General features: G+C 43.6%; 1 protein-coding gene across 1 annotated transcript in view; it reads right to left on the reverse strand.

Moving 5' to 3' along the window:
- The window catches only part of lama2 (laminin, alpha 2), a 168207-nt gene that overhangs the window by 89661 nt on the left and 55249 nt on the right, over positions 1-23297 (reverse strand). The window contains exons 9-18 of the mRNA XM_076756486.1: positions 22424-22602; positions 22224-22323; positions 21689-21746; positions 20687-20789; positions 20347-20487; positions 17239-17403; positions 7229-7333; positions 4292-4503; positions 3750-3861; positions 2866-2979 (exon numbers count right to left, since the gene is read on the reverse strand). Coding sequence (XP_076612601.1) covers positions 2866-2979; positions 3750-3861; positions 4292-4503; positions 7229-7333; positions 17239-17403; positions 20347-20487; positions 20687-20789; positions 21689-21746; positions 22224-22323; positions 22424-22602 — 1289 coding nt within the window. The remainder of the gene's footprint in view (positions 1-2865; positions 2980-3749; positions 3862-4291; positions 4504-7228; positions 7334-17238; positions 17404-20346; positions 20488-20686; positions 20790-21688; positions 21747-22223; positions 22324-22423; positions 22603-23297) is intronic.

Consider the following 23297-nt stretch of genomic DNA (forward strand, 5'->3'; position numbering starts at 1 on the left):
TCGACCACACGCCGGGTCAATAACTCCCCTCTGAACCTACTAACATATTTCAGAAGACCGGAAGGCAAACCAGGCACTCCGAATATGAGAAGATGTATCAAGCTCATCTCGTTTTCCTTTGAGTAAAATAGGAAAAAGAGCTTTATTTTTTATTGAATCTGATCGACTGACTGTTGCTGCAAAAGGTGCAACATATCAGCTCACTGTTTACTTCCTGTATTATTGGTGGATATAAAAGCAGCATTATTACTGTATTTCTTCTGTGACTGTTTTATTGTTAAATGGGGTGTCATCTCACACCAGTGTGAGAGATGATCTCCAACAACATGAGATCCAAGTGTGAATCTAGGCTCTTTGTGACCAACTGGTAATACAATAAGAAAATAAAACACAAGCTGAAATTCTTCTGCTGAAACACCGTGTGCCTTATTTTCACTGCCTCTGCCTCCACCAGCAGTAATATCACGAAAAGTGAATAATTCCTTCATAACAAATTCCACAGCTGCCTCAGAAAGAAAGTTCATTAAAAATACGTCTTCAGCGAGACATTTAATTGGTCTGATGCAGAGTACAAATATTAATTTTGGATTTAATATTCCAGTTTTTTTTCCAGATTTTGGGGGGTCATTTAACAAATTACAGTGAGAAGAAGTTATGTTCCTCTCAGCGGGGAAATCTGTTTGTTTCTGGCACGACACAACCCTTAAGTCCAGCTACAACATGGTGTGTGTGTGTGTGTGTGTGTGTGTGTGTGTCAGTTATGTTCCAAATCATTTCCTCCTCAGATCAAATGTCTCTTCACAGCTGAAACACACCCTGACACACACACACACACACACACACACACACACACACACACACACGCTATGTTAACCTATAGACCCAAGGCATCACTCAGTCATTCATCTGTAGCCAGAAAACACAGTGCTGAGAGAAGGGGTGTGTGTGTGTGTGTGTGTGTGTGTGTGTGTGTGTGTGTGTGTGTGTGTGTGTGTGTGTGTGTGTGTCCATCTGTCTGTCTGCCACTCACTGTGTATGAATATGTATACAGGAGGGGTGTGTGTGTGTGTGTGTACATCCATGAGTGAGTTCATGTCAAGATGTCTCTCTCTGTGGCTGCATGTATGTATTTGTGTGTGTTCCTGCTTGTCTGTCTCTTTGTTTGGTTCAGTGTGTGTGTGTGTGTGTGTGTGTGTGTGTGTGTTCCTCCCTCTGACATACTGCAGCATCCTCTTCATCTATAATGAAACATAACATGGTAAAACGTGCGTGTGTGTGTGTGTGTTTAGCTTGATACTAACTGACAGCTTTAGCCTGAGGCAATGTGCAGACTGGGGTGTGACGATGTGTATGTGCAGATGCACATCAGCAGGTTGGTATACATGTGTGTCAGTGTGTGTGTTTGTGTGTGTTTTTATACTGTATTCTATGTGAATTTTTCTGTGTGTGTGTGTGTGTGTGTGTGTGTGCGTGTGCGTGTGCGTGTGAAGTGATGGCATGGTGCGTTAACATGCAGTTCATCTGATGGCCACTAGATGGCAGGTCCAAGAACAGTGCAGTGAAGAAGAGGCTTGAATTGCGCTGATTTGATTTGTGCTTGTGTGTCATACAATGAAATTGGGGCCGGGGGCCGGGGGCCGGGTGCCGGGTGCCGCGTGCCGCCCCCCCCCCCCCCCCACTTAAGCTTCCTCATCTTGACCGATACATGTGAGCAATCCAGCCCCCAGCCCACTGATTTCATCTCTCAGTTATTCATCTTATTCAAGTTGACTGTTAAAAACATAAATAAGTGTCAGCTCGTTCACTCGTGACAGGCAGCTTCACTTACCATCATACCTAAATGATGATAAATGGGACGACAGCTTTATGAGTTAAAAGAGACATAACGGTGAATGACGTGTCGAGTACAAGCGCGCCACATGAAATACTCTGAAAATTAGAATTCTCTAACTTGACATTTTGCAAATTCTTCGCAAGATATTGCTTTTACATTCTGCTGTTATCTTCTGACATTCTGGAAATATCCAAAGCCAGAAAGCCTCCTCATGAAAGCTTTTACATTTGCTGCTCTCGCACACTTGATGTCTGACACGTGTGTCCCTGGAAAAGACAGACTTCTTGATTTTTGCTTGTTTTTTGGATAACCAACTCAACAGAAAGAGTAAAGCAGAGTGAATCATTTCACTCTGAGCACAGACAGACAGACAGACAGACAGACGTCTCAGGCCTTCACCTTGACGTATGGACTCTTAGCCAAATGAACGTTTTCCCCAGCGTTTGGATGTTTTATCACTGAAACAGAGATTTTTTAGAAAGCCTTCTCAAGTGCAGATTTTTCAAAACTCCAGTTTCTGGTTTGGCAAACAAAGTCATCGCCTCAATTCGGACGTGTCCATTGCTGTTTCATGTAATGACCATGTGTCGCAGACTACTGGTTAGTGTACGTCTGAGGACTGCCTAAAAACTTGGTATTTCACCCGGATGAGTGTGGTTTTGCTGGACGTATGAGTGGCGTCTCAGCCTGTGTGTGATGCAGGTAGAGCCTGTTTAGTCGTGACCTGGGAGTTTACTGCAGAGTACTTCATATGAAAACCTGTGTGTACATTTGGAAGAATGCAGAACAGAAATCCTGATTTACCTGGTTTGATGAGAACGAGAAGATGAACTGAGTGGCACAGTGTGGGCTTGTTTTACTTCTACAGCTTGGAAAATTAGGCACACTAGTCTGAAAAATCCACTCGTACAATATGAAACTAGTTTATGTGACACATGACAAGTGTGACGGCGCACAGGATATACTACTCACGTTTTACTGAAACTCATAGATTTAAAAAACATCCGCACACACGTGATCAATCATCTTACCAGGCAGTGTCCTGTGACCTCGTGGCATTGTGTGGCGTGTCCATGGCAAAGACAAGCTTCACACACACCGTTATACAGATTGCCATTCACCCTCCGAAATCCGGGAATACACGCCTGAAAAACACACACACACACACACACACACACACACACACACACACACACACACACACACACACACACACACACACAGTTAGACACAGTTGTCCGTCTTGAAGCTGCTGTAGTGTGGAGTAATTACCCTGTCATCCTCTAATTAGGAACTCGAGTGTGTGTGTGTTTAAGTGTGTGAAATTGTTTGTGTTCTGCTGAATGTTTCTGTGTGCGATTATGAATTTTCGAGCTCTAAAAACGTAAGAGCAGGAAGTCAGCGGCACTAAACGCTGGTTTGACCTCGGTGTCTAAAATGAGGATTTTTTTTTTTTTTTTATCAGTCATGTATTACTGCCAAGTTACACATTTAAGAAGTGTTTTTATTTCCAAAAAACAAGTTTCCTTCCAAGCAGCCATTCGTTCACTGATCTTTGTTCACACTGGGCTAAAAAAAAACAATAAATAAACTTAGATAGATATAATTATTCCTGATACGATTGTGTTATTGATAGTTATATACAAAGTACTTTTGCACAACATGACTGTTCATTCAATTAATTTGATCATCTTAATTTTGAAAATACTACAAATAAGTCTATTTGATCTAATCTGAAACCAGAAATACTCAAGTGTTTACTTTGTAGACCGACATTTCTATGTGGCTTTATAGTACTTCTACTCACAGTGCACACTTTCTTCCCCACAGCTGTTTTCTACTGATTACTGCAGAGGAAGTTTTAAAATTGCAGTACTGAAGTGGCATGTTTGAGTGTGTGTGTGTGTGTATTTACCTCACAGGAAGTTCCAGCATATCCAGGAGGACAAGCACACGCCTCTACAGCTGATGCACTCCTCTCTCCTCTAGCAGAGGGATTAGCCACCTGCATTGAGAATGAGTGGAGTCTACATGCAAGCACCACACACACACACACACACACACACACACACACACACACACACACACACACACACACACACACACACACACACACACACACACACTCTTTTTACAGGTAAACACACATCGTCACGTTCAAAAACAATCAGGACGATTTGGCTGATTCGCCTTTTTGAACTTCTATGACCTGAGTTCATTCTCTCAGGCAGAATTAACGCCCACACACCCAATTATTTAAAGCGGCTGAGAGTTTACATTGTTGTTACTATTCAATACTTAACACGTTACGTTTTGAATGACTCTACTGGCTTTGTACCACCGGGCACGGCTGTGCTGCGTTCCAGCTGCTACTGAATACTAATGATGACTATGTTCAGGACACTGTGATTAAATGTGTGTGTGTGTGTGTGTGTGTGTGTGTGTGTGTGTGTCTACCTGTACACAGCGCTGGGCTCTGTGCTGTAAGAAGCCCTGACCATCACTCTGGTCACATTGGCTAAAACAGACAAGAAATCCCTCCGACTAATCGGCTGCGCGCTCTCTGAAAGCAGGAAGTTCTCTGGAAGGAGAGCAATGTGATTGGTGCTTGGCGAGGACGGGTACACCGGCTGGCCAAACCTTCTGTCAATAATCTTGATCCCGCCTCCCTGGCAGAGACAGTAGAAAGGAACATTTTTTATGTGTGAGGGGTTTTTTTTTTCTCTCCCTCTTTGTTGCGGTTCACTTTCAATTCCATAAATCTAGAAAGTGGATTTTCTCCAAAACATAAATAGAGTGTGACACCTCTTTCAGAAAGGACTATATGATATCCAGCTGAACCGGAGGAAGAAAGAGAGTGAGAGTGAATGATGTGTCATTAGGTAATGAGCCGCAGTTTCTATTGACATTCTGAATGGACTGAATGCAAAGTGAACTGAGCCCAGGCCTGCTATCTGACTATCTCTTGTTGAGAGCAGATCAATGGCATGTAGCAGCTAACGCAGAGTGACAGCTACTGATGGGAGGGAGAGAGAGAGAGAGAGAGAGAGAGAGAGAGAGAGAGAGAGAGAGAGAGAGAGAGAGAGAGAGCTCACCATGCCAATACACCATTAAATAAAAACTAATTGAAAGAGAGGAGATGGAGGGATAAGGAGACGGAAAGCAGGAGCAGGGTGGAGAGATGCAAAGATAAAGAGGGAGACAAAGAAAAGAGGCAGACTGACAAGAAAGTCACCTCAGAGAAAATTGTTTTCATTAATTTTTGAAAGAGAGACATTTTTATTGTCTCTCATTTCTCTTTATCACACAAAAAAATCAAATTAAGTGACAGAAGGACGAGGGTGGCGCTTTCAGATTTTTCTTATTGTGAACAAATCCCATGAAAACACCGAAACCAGCAACGATCCCTCAACACTTCACATCCTCCGCGGTGCCGTGAGATCCTTCAAACATGGCTGACAGAGACATAAGCTGCAGCAAAGGGGAGCAGCCATGGTGGTCCCTCTCCAGTCCATTTATGGGTGTACAGTTAATCGGCTCATAACATCATTGTGGGCCACAGTGAGCTCTGTGTGCTCTGGAGTATCAGGCTTTGGCCACACAGGCAACATTTACAGGATCACTTTGTTGGTTTTGGTCTTTTCGTGGGATTTGTTGAGGCAAGAGAAATATACAATAAAACCAGCCTCACTCTTCAAGTTCATGTGTATTTACGCAAGAAAAACTGACAAAAACCAAATTCAACAAATCAAAATCTGGTTTTTGTCTTGTTGTTTTAGCAAAACGAGCGACTCCAGATGCATACGCTTGCAGTACATCGGTTGCGGTTATCGTCATGAAAGGCTTGGCGCTTTCCTTTTTTTAACTGCGCTGATGGAGGCTGATAAAGTGGGCAGGATTGAGAGGCAGACACGGAGATAAACAAAGCCGTACAGACAAACAGAGACAGAGAGATTATTGTCTATTCAGATGCCACGAAGCAACAACCGCGGCCCGAGCGTCTTCCTGCGCTTCACAAAACCACGCGGCAAACAATATGGCAACTTGATGCAGGCATGCGGAGAGTAAACAGTGGGGGGAGAGCAAGAAGCGACACGAGACAAAGGCTGAAAGAGAGACAGTGAAGAGGGAGAAAGACGGTTGACAGTGTGGAGGTGGCTCATTATCGTCATCATTTGGAGAGGCTTTTTGTTGACAACAAGACCGACACTTGTCCTCCTCTTCCCATCTCCTCCCTGTCTGTCGATCTCACTGACACGTCTTTAAATAACACAAGCTCATTGGTCTGTGACTATCTCTCCGTTCTTGTTTCTTTACTTTTCACTTGTATTTCCTTGTTCCCTTCTGCCCTTCCCTTGCGTCCTTCCTGTTTCATTCTTTCTGCCTTCCTTCCACCTGTCTTTGTCTCCTCATGTCCTTTCCTCTTTCCTTCTAGCCTTCCTTCCTCCCTCCTTCCTTTCTTCATTTCCTTTCCTTCTTTCAATTGTCTCATTCTTTCTGCACGACCGTGTGTATTTTTATGGCACGTTCACTAAATACAAAAACTCATTTGCATTTGTTTTGCATATTTAATCTAAAATTGCATTTCTACATCTATCTTTTAGCTCTCTTCCAGTCAGTGCCTGAAAAATAGATATTTCAGGTTATTGCAGCTTATTACAGACACAGTATTTAATTTTTTTTCCAAACTATTCTAAATAAAAATTTCCTCTTATTTCACACACACGACTTTCTACCAATGAGGTGTTAAATAACGGGATCGTTGCTGCAGCCGTGAACATGTAGAACTACGTGCACCCACCTGATAATGTGCCTGTGTTTGTGCACGTACTTTACACGCACAAACACAATGCTGTTTGGTGATACAGGAGATATAAACAGTTAACTAATAGCGTTGCTGCTTTGCTTATTGCCGCCATACATCATATCACAACCTGCTCATTATAAAGACATGGAGAGAGAGGGGAGAGAGACTCTATCTGCATTTTTTATTGCTAAGTTCAGCACTTCTCTGCCAGCTGTGGCTGTGTGTTTAACAGTTTTTAGACGCTCCTTCATTTAGCGGTCTTCACTGGTGCAAAAGTCAATGACTTGTGGGAAGAATAAATAATGCTGCTGACACAAATACATGAGCAGGCACACATTCGCGCTGGCGTTCATGAGGGTTTCCTGTGGTTGTGACCATTTCCTCCTGCTGCTGTATTAAGTGTTAGGCACACTCCTGGTTTATGCCATCAAGGCCTTAAACAGAGAAGTGGAGCTTATTTCAGGGCTCCACACTGCCCACTGCTCCTGAGGGATCTCACATACAGCAACAGGGTCTAGAAGACAAAGTTCTAACAGTCGAAGTTCTTCACTTGCTTTTAATATAAAAGTACAGCGATGAAAACTTACCTCTATGATCAGGTCAGGTTCTGAGGTGACTCTAATGGCCATTTGTTCTTGTTGGTCTGTATTATAAGACACAGTGTAGAGCACACTCCCTCCATAGGCTGTGAGCTGAAGAAAGACAGAGAAACAAAGACGAATAAGTTTGTATTATCTGCAAAACTTGCAAAGTTACTGCAAATTATTGATGTAATAATTACGTTTAATGTGTCTGTGGGAACACAGCTGACACCCATGTTACAAAGCATGTCAGGGTATATTAACACTCTTTGCAAACTGCCACTTATACACATTGATTGACCGAGATCGAGTTTATTTGACCTCCATGGAGTTGATTAGGCTTAGCTGAATGCTGGCAGATTTAAAGCAACACTGTGGAACTTCTGCTGAGCAACAATCGCTGAGGCCACGAGGGACAAGAGGAGGATGGCCAACTGAAACACAGCATAACAGGATCACAAGAAGAGAAGAGTCATGGAGGTCAGCAAACTGACTCTAATGGCAGTTACAAAGAAATCTCTCTCTAAAGTTTGCTAACATTAGCCAACACAAGCCATCACCAGCTACAGGTCATATCAGACCAAGTAAGGACATACATGTTATGTCTTCATTCAAAAGTCAAAGCCTTGCTTTAAAGGAGAGTGCATCAATATTTGCTGCACTCAACACCAGCAGGAGGCACAGGAGGAATAAGGAGGCAAGTGGAACCAAAGGAAATCGACACCCTGATCGAGGTAGCGACTAAAATGGCTGAAATTGAAAACTTACTTTTTTCCTTTTACACCATTTTTGAAGCTGTAAAGGTTTCAAGTGTGAATTGTATGTGCTGTATGTATGAACCACTGAATCTGTATTTCGTACATATCTTGAGAAATTAGAAAATTGAGAAAATTCTCACATGTGAACGTGTTATTGAAGATGGACGTCCATCTTTGACGGCAGCAGAACGACTGCACCAACGACACTCATCACACACCCCAAAACCACCACAACCACTGCTTCGGCTAATGGCTGCATTTTCTTCAAAAATGTTTCCAAAGTGAGGAAAAACAAGAATATGCTGCAATCTTTGTTGTCCTGTGTGTTTCCGTGCAGAGTTTCTGTCGAGTCCACAGAATGAGCTTCAGGTAGAGAAACGCTGCGTCGGCATGATCCTGAAATTTATTATTCTGCTCCAACCTGAACAGTAATGGGTGGGAGAGTGAGATAATAATGCCACCATAAAAACAGAGAGAGGGGAGGAGGGGGCATTGAGGAAGAGGGGGAGAGCGACAAAGAAATAGAGCCCCAGACTGGGAGAGATAGAGAGGGTGTAAGGGGTGGGCTTAATGCCTCTATAAACCTCTTCCATTCTACATCATTACTCTCAGTTCTTAAACCAAGAGGAGGAATCACCCATTTCACAGCTGACTGAAAATACACACACACATACACACACTATTGGACATGAAGGTGTACTTGGGTGGACATTTTATTGACTAACACTTATTCTCCATCTAACCCCATTTGCTGATTTGGACTCCAGAAGACAGTAAAATCATAGTTTAGACCCACACTGCGCAGCCTACGCACGTCAGACACTCGTGCTGCTCGACCTCCTTCGCCATTAGCTTATCTGCACTCCAGCATGGACTCTGCATTCACACTTAAATCTCTTACACGGGGGAAAAAAAAAAAAACAACAACTTTGTTCCACTGCAACAAAACAGCAGCATGATGAAAGCAAAAGACACCAGAGAAGAGGAGGTTTCAAAGAGCCTCAACGGAGCAGAACAGCAGTGTTTGTCTTAGATTAGACTTTGTGCATAATAAGACACACATTATGGACTTGGTTGAGCAGGAAGTACTGCTCACGCCAAATAACTGCACGTCGGACAGTTCAAGCCTTGAGTACTCGAGTATTCTGGATAATGGACAGCTCTCTGGGCATTATCCTGTATCCTGCCAATCAGAATCGAGAACGGACCCGGACTATGGTTTAAAATATCAACCAGCGTCACCTTGTTTCAGGTTGCATACTCAACATCTTTGAGCTAGGAGTCGTATTCACTTCATTTATTATAGTGCCGAAGAGGTAAATCTGGATTTCATAAGAACAAAGCAAAGATGCAAAAAAGAAAGACATGTGAAGCAGAAATATGGCGCTTTGTTTTTCGTACCTATTCATGAAACACCTCCTGACACCAAACACCGTAAACGCCGTAAACGTCTGTACGTGCTGTAACTTTTCAAAGAGCTCTTGCATGAAAAAATTGATTTGCATTTTTAGCCTTGTTTGTGTTTTTGCTGTTGCCTTCAATAACCACTCAGCGGCACGTGAATTGAGATTTACAAAAAAGCTTCTTCTGTGTCTTCTCAGCAACACTCTTCCACTCGTGGCATTATGCTTTGTAGATGATTCTCTATCGACTTGGCACACCTGAATTTAGCAATTTGCTTCCTTTGAAAGTATTGACATTTCTCAGAAAACTCATTTCTCTGACGCCATCCACTTCAACCCGGACAACAATCAAAGCTTTTGTCATGGCAACCTGATGACCCATCTCTACCCTGGGGGAGAGGGAATAAAAGAAACAAAACACAGGAAAAGAGAAAAGCCAGACAGAACAGAGCGGCGCAGCAGGACAGGGGAATTATGGGAACTGGAAACGAAGGAACAATAAACACTCAGACACACAGATACACACACGGCTACAATAGACATCAGTCGGGTCCCCTTGAGAGCTCCATAAGCCTGTTATTAACTCTATTAGTGGCCAGAATAAGACGAACGAGACATAATCCTCCCTGTTAAAACTAATCGAGAAGCTGGAGCCATCTTCATTAAAGTGAACCTTTTGTCACGGCCCTGAGCACATCAGTTTATACAAGTCACTCGGCTTAACGTAAAGCAAAATAACTTTGTATCTCGACAGGAGGATTTACTGAAAATCTTAAAATTAGTAAGATGTCAGCCACACGGGGTGTTTTGCATGCTGCAATGCAAATGCACAACTTCAAATTTCTTTCACTAAAGACCTAAAATACCCTTGATAGTTTCATTCACATACATGTTAGCGTCCTCTTTGCTCCTGCTGTTTATCAGTTAGAATGAAAAGATGGTGACACAGCGAGGAGGAGGAGGAGGAGGACGAGAGGAAGAGAAACTAGAGAGACTAGAGATGAGAGACCTGAGAAGGAGGGAGGAGGCGGACAGAAATGAGAAGAGTGAAACAAAAGATGGGATAAAGTGCAGCGGGACACAAAACAAGGATAAAATGAGAGGGAGGAAAGGAGAGAGGAGAGCAAACAAGGGGAGCAAAGTTCCCAGATTTAATTTGCTGCCTGTGCTAAGGAGTGGGTTCGGCGAGGAAGAAGAGGTGTTAAAATGACTCACTATCGACTTCAGGCCTCCTCCAGGGTTCCCAGCAGAGCCCTGATGTAATATGACTTTTCCAAAAACTTAAAATAACCAAGTCAGAGCATTTTAGTGAGCTACGAGCGGTGGTCCGTCCTGATTTTAATGCGGTTGTTCTTCCATAAAGGTCAGACTTCTGCTACCGTTGGACTTCCTGGGGAGAACAAACAGCTAAAACGTGTAAAACGAGGAAAACGTCTTTCTTACTTTGATGTGTTTGTCTCACAGAAAACCGAAGGTGAACAAATGAAATCACAGTGTCCCCTGATTTGTCTCACATGACAAATGAGTTCTCATGTTATTAAGGACATGAGCATAAATGGACTCATCACCTTGTTTTTATGGAGCAAACAGGAGAACAAACATCAGACATCATGGAAACTGAACGAAGGCGATTCTAGAGGTAACCAAAGACACACGGCCACTGCGCAGTAATTAGAACCAAACAAATGAGTGATTGGAGGGAGCAGTGACAGCAGCTTAACTGAAATAAACTGTTAGTATGCAACTTTCTTTTGTGCCGACCACATGCTAGTTTCTTCAGAGAAATATGTTTGACAATCTGCGTTGGTGCGGCTCCGTTTTTGGAGTACAAAAGCAGACAGTGGCAAGCGACGCTCTCTTCAGGAGATTGGGCAGCGACAGAAGGGGGGGGGGGGGGGGCGACAAAGGAAATCATCTTTCAGGAAATGAAAACCAGATTGTCACAAAAGCTTCAGAAAACAAACTCCCCTAAAATACACACACAAGAACGCACACAAATACCCAGTGAAACAAAGACACACACAAACAGGAAAACACAAACACTCACACACACCTGGGTCGCCTCTCTGATGCCTGCGGTTGTTTGCAAATGGTATCGGGAGTTTTCACTCTGTTTACCTAGCGGTTGCGCACACACGCAGACACACACAGATGCACACGCAGACTGTTGTTGTTGCTAGCAGTAGGGTTAGATTGGCTCCAGATGGACCAATAGACGGAGCGACGCTGAACAACATGAAACCAAACTGACCTCCTGTGTGTGAGGATCTTGGCAAAGACAAAAGAAAGTCCTTGTCGAAAAAGTAGCTAAACCCAAAAGTCTGTCAGGATTAGCACTGGGGCATGTTGGAGCACCGCCTCGTCTGGGTCTGTCTTCTTCGGGGACAGCCTCTGTGCTTTTCTGGGTTTTTTTTTTTGGTTTGCTGCCTCATGCCTGTTGTGAAATGTCATAGTCATAATTTCTGCATTGCACCTTCAAGCTTGTGACAAACAACACATGTACAATAAATAAACAGAGTGGATGCATAACCTGAAAATATGCCATCAGGAAAGCGTCATTTCAGAAACGATTAACATATTAGATGAGAGGACGGAGGGGGAGACGAAGACAGAGCGGCAGACTTTTGTGTTTAACCGTTTTCACTCATTTTACCTCAAATCTCACGTCGAAAACAGCCGCTTCATGCTAAGAGTCTAGATTTAAACAAAAACCGTGGTTAGGTTTCCTCCTGGAGGGTCTTGAAGTTCTGAACGTGGCTCAAGATGGTTTGTAAAGTGGATTTTACAATCGCCTTTGCTTTTAGATTTGGAAATTTGGCTTTGCTCTGGAGTGCGGCAGCACCATGAAACTTCTTCTTTTCTTGATGGATTTCAAGTGATTGATTGTATGTCGGCGCTCCCCTGCAGGTTCCCCAGACTAGGGGAATGTTTTGGCAGCTGTGGGATGGTTCTGCTGTAGGTGGAGGTACTTGTTTTGGACTCCATGCCTCCAGAGCAGCCCAGGGCCAAGGGGTCCTCTTTTGTAGTCTGCAGTGTGCTTGGTCGGGGGTCAGTCTGGGGTATGAACCCTGAGCGGGTGCTGGCAGATAGAAATGAAGAGGATCGGCTGTCAGCCGGTCGTTTGAGGTGCTCTGCGTGGGGTTTGGCCTCAGATGAAGTTTGGGGTTACCGGGGGTCACTGTATGAGGTCTTTTCACTTTACTGCTTCAAGGGGATGGGAAGCGGCTCGAGGTGGAGGGCTGATGGTGTTCTTCATTGCACACAGACAGAGTTCCACACATGCATTCCAGTTCCCTCAGGTCTGATTAAGATTCGGTTAAACAACTTAGATCAAGGCAGCAGTCCGCACTCATTCACACATATGGTTCAAATGAGGGATCTTTCATTCGATAAAACTTTTGACAATGCTGCGGAAGAAGCAGCACAGAAACTAAACTTATCAGCACCACTTGAAAAACAGAATCAAACAACGTTATTGAATGTTGAGGTGGTTGTGTGCTCAGCTATGACATGATAATTATCACTGCTGGTGGCACTGGACTGGAACTCAGTATGCACGTCTCATCCAGGAAGATGACTAAGAGCAGCTCACTCGTTCGTTTCCAGCCTCTTAGAGCCGATCAATTATTGCTCCGCACTCCCACGGCTCACTGACTCTTGAAAGTCAACTCCAGCAGCTTGCTGTGTATCAGACTTGAAGTAACAAACAATGGCAGGATGACACCCTTTACTCAACGCAGCCAGCGTGGATCCACCTCTGAGGCTGGGATCGGGCTGACGCATGGAGGCTCTGTATCATCAACATTAAGCATCTGCATCGTGCTAATTGTGTGATAACTGTAAACAGCATCAGCGTGGACGCTGCTTTAAACAGGTTGGATCTGTCAGGAAATGAGCCTGATTACAGCGCAGTGGAAGCTTTATGGCACAGAACTGGACCACACTCTGCTATTAATGGCTTTCTTCACACATCTTGACAGTTATCAAGAGCTATTCACAACTTTTCTGCCCTTTCATGCTCTCCAGAAAAAGCACAGCAGTGGTGGGAATGAAAATTAGCATCCTCTGCAACAGGAAGTCATGTTGACAAGAAATACAGCCTCAATTTCAAGACGCTGACTGCAGCAGGCTGAATGTTGACGCGCACACCGTGCTACATTTTGTTTGACATTCATTATGTTTTTGTAATGAAAACATCAGCGAATCAGGACTGCAATGATCATTTATGTTGTATTACTGGAAATGATAGCCAGGTGTAATGGTTTTCTTTTTTTTCCCGGAGCCAGGGGATTGCTGTGTGGAGCTTTTGTGCACACTTTCCAGGAACACAAATGTGTGTGACACCAAATTATTTGGTTGATGAAAACTGGAACAAATCCACTGTGATTGATGTAAAGGCACTTTTTCAGCCACGTAGGAGGGAAAAAACAGAAGGGGGAGGGAGAGCAGAAAGAGGTAAAGGGAGGGGATATCCATCTCATGCAATCAAGAGCAGATTAGGAGTGTCGTTATACACAAACTCCTCTACACACATTTTTCTCTCCCATAAGTCACAGCTCAGCAGCTTACTTAAAGCCGATGTTCCTCGTGCAGAAAAAGGGAAAAATTTCCCCACAAAGGTATTTTACAGAAACACTTTCAAGACAGATTTCATTCATCACAACTTCGAGGTGTCAACCTCTATAACCGAGGTGAAACCGGAGCAATTTTCCAAACACTTTTCCGTCTCAGGTTTGCACCTGTAGCAGCTTTTCCTCTTAAAAGGATTATTATTTTGTATTGCTTCTTCTTTATAGGACCATATAGGAGACAAGGAAGACAAGAAAGAAAAAAAAGCGGTTAGAGGAAAGTTGAGGTAGGTAGAGGCAGAGTTAGAGAGGAGTGAGGATGTTTGTAGTACAAGCTGAGCTGTGTGTTTGTGTGCGTCTGTCAACTTTCAACATATTTTGAGTTTTCTTTCATCGGCTGTCAGCAGACGATGTGTTTCCTCTCCCGTGCTCATCCATCTCTCAGTACTCCCTGTCTGTCCATCTCTGTCACGCTTTTTCTCCAAATGATGAGCATTTCTTGTTTTTGAGCCATAAATCTGTCCTGGCTGTGAATCTGTTAGTAAATCTGGGTACAAGGAGGTGAGGATGTGACGGCTTCTGAAGGCTGACAAAGTTGCTGATATTTTCTTTGGATATTAAGTTGACTGCTAAAAAGTTATGATACTCAGCACTTAGTTTCAGAACTCTATCTGTCGATGAAAACCAGGTGACAGACTGACAAAAGATCTACTAAAGGAGCCTCAAGGTGAGATTATTGTGTCAACTATTGTGTCCAAGGTCAAGGATGAACTTTGAAACTCAACTTTCAAGGGATGCACATCCAGCAGACATTAGCTTAGCTTACAGTAGCACGAAGCACGCTTTTTTACGCTCTGTTTAGGTGTCCACCAACTCCTCAAGGAAATGTCTGTCTCTTATCTGCTGCTAAATACGACAGTACATTCAAGCAGGCTCAAAGATCTAACTTTATGTGTGTGCTGTTGCTTTATTAGAGCTTTTCGGCTGAAAACGAGCTGTGAAACTGAACCGAAAGGGCTAAAAACCAAAACAACACGCTGAAAGATAAAATGCGCAGACCTGAGTCCAATGATAGTATTCTGTAGATTCATCACGAGCAGCCCTTTTTGTATACAAATATTAATTCATTCCATTGTTAATAGAAAAATTTGCAGCTGTAAATACTTTTTTGTTTTATGTCTGGAATAAGCAGTAAGAAGTCTCTGCCTCCTTACAAAGTAGAAGTTTCACCAAAACTTCTTAAAAACAAGTTTTCAACACGCAGAGCACTTCATTAAAATAATGGCACACTCTCATACTCGCGACATTGTGAGTTTTATATTTGGCTCTTCACGCTGATCCCCACTTTTCTGCACTCCACTGCCAAATAAACCAGAAACACTGCAAAAACATTCAATCAAACGAGGCACACTTTAATGACAGTAATGGCTATCCTTGAGAATGAGCAGTCCCTGGACCAACGCAGCCGAGAAAATACCCAATGAGCATCAGTGGAACATGCTTCTGGACCAATGAGCATCCGCACAGTGCAATAATGGGCCAATGAGCATCCTCTGCATTAATGAGGCAGGAGGTCATGCGCGAGAATTAAGGACGTTATCACACACACATTTTTACTCCTATACAGCCACTGCTAGCTTGTCGTTACACACACAGCCTGTCATTTCCAATGATACGCGCTAACATGACAGACCACATAGAGCGTGTGTATGTGTGTGTGTGTGTGTGTGTGTGTGTGTGTGTGAGAAACAGTGGCATAGTGGAGTCACATAGCATCTATCTCTGTAACACGATCAGAGATTGAAGCAAAGAATCGCTTTTTCATACAGCACTCGCACACTGCTCCTAGCGATCACACACACACATGCATGCGTGCGCGCGCACACACACACACACACACACACACACACACACACTCTGATAATTTGTTTGTTTCCCATGTTTGGAGGCATTCGGTTCTGCTCCACTGTCCCTAATGCCTCCAAAACACATCATTATCTGACTTATATAGGCCTGGGAGTGTGTGTGAGTGTTTGTGCGCGCGAGTCTGTCTTTGAATGAGAATATGTGTTTCTGCTTATGTGTGCGCATGTGTGTGAGCGTGTGTTTGTGTGTGTGCGCTAAGAGAAAAACAGTTGATTATCGAGTTCAACAGGCGAAACACTGTTTACCCTGAGAGACACAAAGCCAGCGAGAGAGATGCAGAAGGAGAGAGAGAAGAGAGCTTGGGGGGAGTAGAGGGAGATGATTTAGGAACAGGGAGGTGAAAAATGGGAGTCCTGGAGAGACGGAGTGAGAGTTAGAGGAGCAGACCAATGAAAAAGAAGCAGGGATGGAGGGATGGTTAGAGGGAGGGAGGGATAGAGGTTCAGACAAAGAAGTGAGATGACAAGCCAGGCCTGCAGGGTGTAAAGTAATGAAATTCTGCGGTATATTCCTCTAAGCCATGACACCCAGACTAACATCACAGTCAGCCTGTTGTTGTAGCAGGGCAACAACTCGACTTCAGAAACATGGACTGCAGCTATTTGCCAGCTGGAGTGATAAAGTCTAATCGTGGCCACAGAAAACCGCAGCACAAATTCAAATAGTCGACATTAGCAGGAGCAGATACAGAGAAACACGGCTGGGAGGGAGGTGAACATCCCAGCAGGACGCCTTCTCAGCAGACTCACATCCAGGGGATATACTTTTACATCATAAACTGCTTATATATTCAAGCCTGTCCTAATGATGTAGCCTCATGTCAGCTTTTACATATTTGCCTGTCAACGCTGTCATTGCACTGGATAAAAGGTAAGAGCTGTTAACGTTGTGACGAGAGCAGTCAGTTAGCAGCAAACTGAAACCCAACAGTCAGATCTCACATCAGACTGCAGCTCAGCTTTGTGTTATTACAGTGAAATCAGGCTGGAACAACGCAAACAAATCTGAGTTACTACTGTGACCTTGACCAGTCTGATTGCTGGTGTGACACCTTTGGAGTAATAAACACTGCGAAAAAGTTCTCACCATCTTAGTCTTGAGCAGCTGAAATTTGCCCGTGTTATACAGTAAAACTACTGGAAAATTAGGACATTTCTTCGTTTGGCACCCTATCAAGACGCTTGCAGATACAGTATATTCAAATCATGCTTGCTAAAGGCTGACAGTGACACATCTACAGGGAACTGAACAACAGGAACATCTGTTATTCAACTGCTAATTCTGAGGCAGCAGTTTGTATGTATTAACGTGAGCGTGTGTGTGTGTGTGTGCGTGTGCGTGTGCGTGTGTCTGCATCTAACCTTGCTTCCCAGATACAGCCCAGGCGCGTTCCAGTAGTAGGCTGAGCCGAGATCGTTCACGACGTCCGAGTGTCGGACGCTCAGATACGGAGGCGTCTGTCTGTGGACGGACCACACTCGTCCTCCTGTGTTTCCCACCAGGTGCCAGCCTGTCAGACTGGTCTCCTGCAAAACGAGAAGTTACTGAGAAACCTACTTTTTTTTAAATACTTACACAAAAGCCTGGTATTGAGTTTTAACTGACTTAGACCACAGCTCTCTCTGTCTCATTTCAAAGAAACTTCTCATGCATCTGCTTAAAATCCACTCCTCTTTTCTGTTGCAGCAACGTGCACGTTTAGCTTTAGGAGTTAGCTTTCAAACAGGACTCTCTGCTGTGGTAAAATGTTCAAAGATAGCAAACAGGAGATCAGTTTATATGAATGTTTGACAGTTTTGCATTACTGTGATTTTAAGGCCTGAGGTTGTGCTCGCTGTCAGCAGATCATCTGACAGCAAACACAGTAAAGCAAGTCATCAGTCCTGATCGCTGTAGATGGACTTCTGACAAGCTTTACTCATAATGTCCAGCTGGTGGTTCTGCTTTACTGTCCCTCCACGATCTACATTCCTCCTGTTCCGCAACAACAACAACAACAACAACTTGGCATCACTTAGTTTGTGCACTTTGTGTGTCTCTAAATGATGACTGGGCTCGTCTGTAAAGCCCTGGAGATCTATCGCACTCCAGACCGAATCCTGCAACAGCGCTTGGGTTCACTGGGCAGCACCCTCAGGAGCAGAGCCTATTCTGCCAAATAAGTGAATAAACATTTAAACAATAATGATCTCCTAGCCACTAAGCGTCTCCAGCAGGAAAGAGTAGCGCCATTTTCTCAGAATGAATGTTTTAAGCACTTCATTGGTCAGTATTCGCTGAGTCGAGTCAATTTAATTGACTTTACAGCATTTGACACTTTATATTCTTTGACGCTCGGCGTGTGTGAGGAGAAACTCACAAACAAGTGTGACAATCTGCATTTTTAACACAGAACTCTTATATAAATGTTTGACCCAGCTAGTTTGGATTCTAATGGTTAATTCATAATTAATAGCAAAGGGTCGATTTATGATTTAACTCCTTCCCTAATCCAAAAGTGAAATTCATCTTATATTTGAAGCGCCTCAAACGAAGCCGCCTGGAAAACATCAGTGATGAGAAATATTCCCACCTGTCAGTATTTTGTTACGGTGGTGCCGGTGTAGCATATGCAATCTGAAGATACGACGTTTTAGGACATTTTAAGGCCCCGTCCGATCGAAATGAGAGGTTGTACCAACAAAAATGGAAAACTCGAGACATGTTTAAAGGTTTTAAAGGTTCTGTACATCTATCACACGTCAGACAGGAAGTCTTGCAACTGACACCTCGAAAGAGTTTTTTTTTTCCCCTCAACTCCTGAAGGAGTGTGTGTGTGTGTGTGTGTGTGTGTTTGGATGTGTGTGAAAGAGAGACAGCCAGACACACATCTGTCGTTGCAATTAACCTGACCTTGGATTCCCCTTTTGAACACACACACACACACGCACGCGCACACACACACACACACTCTATCGGTGTCTAAATCAGAGCTGTCATCCTGTCAGCGTCTCCTCTTCCCTCCTCTCCCACCCCGCCTGTCAGTCAAAACCTGTTTTCCTCTTTTCACCTCTCTCCTCCTCCTCGCCTCTTGTCTTGTCTCCTCCCTTCGTCTTTCCACTCCCGTCCTCTCTTCTTTTTCCTCCTCATTTTCACTCTTCTGCCTTCCTCTCACCTCCACTGTACTCCATCCACAGCTCCTCTTTTAAGTGCGTACTTGGTAAAGATTTGTCTTTTGCTTTTACACTTATTACCCCTCTGCTACTCTGCACACTGAGACAACAGTGACCCATTTTATGTTTAACTTTTGCTATTCGAAAAACTCCGGGCCAGATTAATTCATTATTTTGCACGTTGTGTTGGAAGTGTTCTGTGCCTGAAGGATATTTATCAAATGGTTTTTCTGTTATCTGAGAAACTTTTTTTTGGGGTGATGAGTGAATCTGCTGGGTTAACTAACGCCTGCTGGATATTCAAATCTCTTTACAATGATTTTAAAAACATGGGAGACCACTGACATAACAACAAATCTAACCCATTTTAAGTGTTTGAATCACAAGAATGCAAACACCAGATGATTCAGTCAAAACTGAAATGCATTCATATTAAGTGATTTAAGTGTGGAGATTCCAGGGACTTGGGATCACTCAGAAACATGTCAGACAGTCACTGTCAGCTCGATGTGTGTGCTGATGGTGTGCCAGATGTTTCCAGTTAGGGAATCTTGTGTTAAGAAAGTAAAGAATGTTTACCTGGCTAAGAAAAACCATGAAAACCATGTGATGCAATTGTAAGCTCCAGAAAAGCTACTAATGGGCCTTATGGTGAGACATTTACGCCATATGTCATAATAACTGAAAAAGGAAGTTCTAACAGTACGTTCATTAAAAACATATTTGTATCATCCACAGCTGCCTCACGACTTTACACTGGTTTATAAAGTGTACAGTGCTGCACAGCTAAAGTAAGAGGCCATCCTCTGATAGCTTCCTCTGTTTTGGGCTGTCCAGCGTTCCATCTCCTCAAAAGGTCAGCACTGTCAAGGCTATTTAATATCAGTCAAAAGGCGAAAACGCACGTGTCAAAGTCCAAAAGTCTTGCTTCACCCCAGCTAGCTCTTCTGCTAATTGCCACAATTCTGGTGAAATATTTCTGCTCGGAAATGTTTGTTTTAAATGCTTTTATGGCAGGATCATGAGGGTAAGTACGCCACAAAAAGTGCAAACTGTAATTTGTGTCATGAACTTATAGCTGCCGTTCAGTGTCTGGAAACTCCTTCAAGGGAAAAAGTCTGTGGTGGACGGGAAACGATGCAATTTAAGTTTGTAGCAGCAGAAGAAACTTAGGCTGTTAGCTATAATCAGCCACCGTGACTGAACGGATCTGTTTCAATTAATGTGATGTTTACATCATCTTCTCGGGAATACAAATAGAAATATTATTTGATAGTGAGTATGTGTGTGTGTGTGTGTGTGTGTAACATTGCCTACATTCTGATAGGTCCATGTGGAGGCAGAGCACTGACTGGCAACGCCCATGCAGGAGCACTTCTCGCAGCCACGTCGATTGTCACCTTGAAGATTGTAGAATCCCAGCTTACAGCGGTCGCAATTTTCTCCCTCCACGTTTTCCTGCCGGAGAGTCAGACGGAAAGAGCAATGAAGAAGAAAGATGCCGCATAGTTTATGGGCTGCCCTCGCACTGACGTCGTGACCACAAGGCATGTTATTGCAGTGTTAATGTGGTGAAGATAATGATGACAGGGCTAGAAAGGTTAGCGCAGAGTACTTGTCATTATTTGGGCCCATGCACGTGTGTGAGTGTGCGTACCTTGCACACGCAGGGTGTTACACACGGGTCATCGTTGGTGCTTCCTTCCACACTGCAGTTACAGCGCTGGCAGGACGGGTAGCCCATATAACCAACAGCACACCTGGAGACAAATGCGTTTAATAATGATAATAAAGACGAAGGTGGCGAGCGTTAAGGAGGGCTTCCCATCAGCAGAAGGTCACAGGCTAACATCCGCAAGTCAGACACTGAACCTTCAGCATACAGCAAACGGCTGACCTTGCACCACAGGTGACGGCATGTATGCACAGTCTCAGAGGAAATATACTATATACCAGAAACAATTAAGAGAGCAAAAAGAGCTGAAGCAAGTGCATTAAAGAACATTTTAAGAAGCGATTTTAAAGACGACGCTGGCCTGATTTGAGGGCAGGTCATTAAAAAGTTTTGCAGGAAAAGTTGTATCAGCTTTTAGATTAGATTAGATTACATTAAAGCTGAATGATACCCACAGGGAAGATGAGTGGTTGCAGTAGGGGAGAGGATAATACAACAAGCAATTACAGCAATGAGAGATAATGATAATACAATGAGAGATTAACAATTTAAGATGAAGCACCTTGTTGGCAGATTTATAGGTCAGAGCGAAGGCTTCTTTTGTTGTTTGTGTTTCTTTTTATTCACAGGTTGTGATTTTAACCTGAAGTTTGGAATGACAAGACTTTTCTTGATGTTATCAAAGTAATAATATCCAAGCTGCAGTCAAAGAAAACCAGCAAATCAAAATAGCAATATAAACAGCCTGTCTCACCACCGCCGCTTATTCAGTGGCGTCTTTATACAGTGTAAGGCACAAAACCAGCTGTGTGTTTGTGTGTGTGTGATAATAAATATCATCAAAGATCTTAATGGAAACTTTCTGGCAATTTCCAAACGCTAATTGGAACAGACAACAGCTGAAAGGTTCTGCTCACCTGTCACAATGCGTCTCTGTCTCTTTATGTGTGTGTATGTGTGCGCATGTGTGTTTGTGTCTCTCACCTGTCACATCGCAGACCCCCAAAACCCTCCTTACACCGGCATGACCCTGCTGGCTGGCCTGTCAATCACACACACACACACACAAAGACACACACATTTAAAAAAAAAAAAAAAACAAGAGAGAAACAGAACGGGCATCTCTTTGAAGCGCCGGCACCTAAAATAGCTCCTCTTTCTAGACACCAAAACAGTAAAATTACAAAGAGGAGTAAAATTATCTCTAATATAAATAGTTGTTGGGCTCTGTCAAAGATAGTTTTTAATAACAGGAGCTTCTGTGCGTGTAGCTGAACTTGACTAACCCCAACCCCACAGGAAATCAAGCAGGACTGAATCGATGAAATGTTGGAGTTACTGAAGAACCACTTTAAAGTGAATTAAAATGTGAAACGGGTGTCGGCATTCACTGAAAACTTGTGTGTGCGTGTGTGCGTGTGTGTGTGTCTACTGAGGGGCTGCAATTATTAATGTGTCGAGATGTGAACGATATCCAGAAAGAATGAGATTAAAAGATTTAAAAAGCATATCTTCATACGGGGCGTAGCCTGGGTGGAATCTGCAACACATGACTGGCTGAGAGAACCATGGGAGTCACATGAGCAGGGGACGCAGGGGTTCTCCTCCTCAGCCCTCACCTGGCCAGGTGAAGAAGACAAACATTTTTACACACAGTTCACCTTCACTTAATCATGAAGGAGTTGGAAAACAGCACAGTTGCATGAATATTTGACGCACCCCAGCAGGTCTGTAGAATCCGGCTACGCATGTCTGGCAGTTGATCCCAGCGGTGTTTTCACGGCAACCGATACAGACTCCGCCCCCTCTGTTTTCACCGTGGACGTCCAGGCTGAGTGACAGGTCTGCTACCGTCTGATTAAAGTAGCACTCGTCCGCCTTATCATGGCAGTTACACTCTGAAAACACACGCACACAGTTGGTACTGTACACTGTAATTTGTTAGGATTGCTGAGTCCTGCCCCCGCTTCTTTAAATCCATTTACTTCTTCCCCACAGAAGTTCAGAAAAACATCAAATTCTCTTCTGAAGACAGCACCCCGAGGTTTTCACACTGACCATGAGCAGCGTGTTATCTCCAGGGTCCAGAAAGAACCAGAATTACCGCCTCGTGTTTGTGTGCCTCCGCCAACCAGTCAAGCTGAGTTTATATGTCGACTTACATGTAGAGAAAACTTTGATGGAATTTAATAAAAAGGAAAAAGTTGTTCCTATATTGACATGTATGATTAAAGTGAATGTGTTCCAGCGAGAAACACGCTGTCTTCACTTAGAGACTACTTCTCCAGATGAGCATGATGGACCGAGAGAGCTTCATCACACGCTGCAGCGACAATCACCTGAAGGTCAATATCAGTAAAACCAATCAGCTTGTGGTCGACTACAGTGCCTCAAATATGGACGTTGCTGCATGAATGTGAAGGCTTGTTCAGGTGAAGGTTTATAATACTGTTCTCTGTATCGACCAGAAATGTGTGCTTATACTGTCTGTATTTGATTGGATGGATGTCGTAAAGCGTCGCAGCAAAAGGCCTGAAATCTTCCACACAGTGCTGCTGTCTGACTGAACATGGCCCAACACCTCTTGGAGTGG

This window comes from Chaetodon auriga, chromosome 18, assembly GCF_051107435.1.
Source record: "Chaetodon auriga isolate fChaAug3 chromosome 18, fChaAug3.hap1, whole genome shotgun sequence".
NCBI classification, from domain to species: domain Eukaryota; kingdom Metazoa; phylum Chordata; class Actinopteri; order Chaetodontiformes; family Chaetodontidae; genus Chaetodon; species Chaetodon auriga.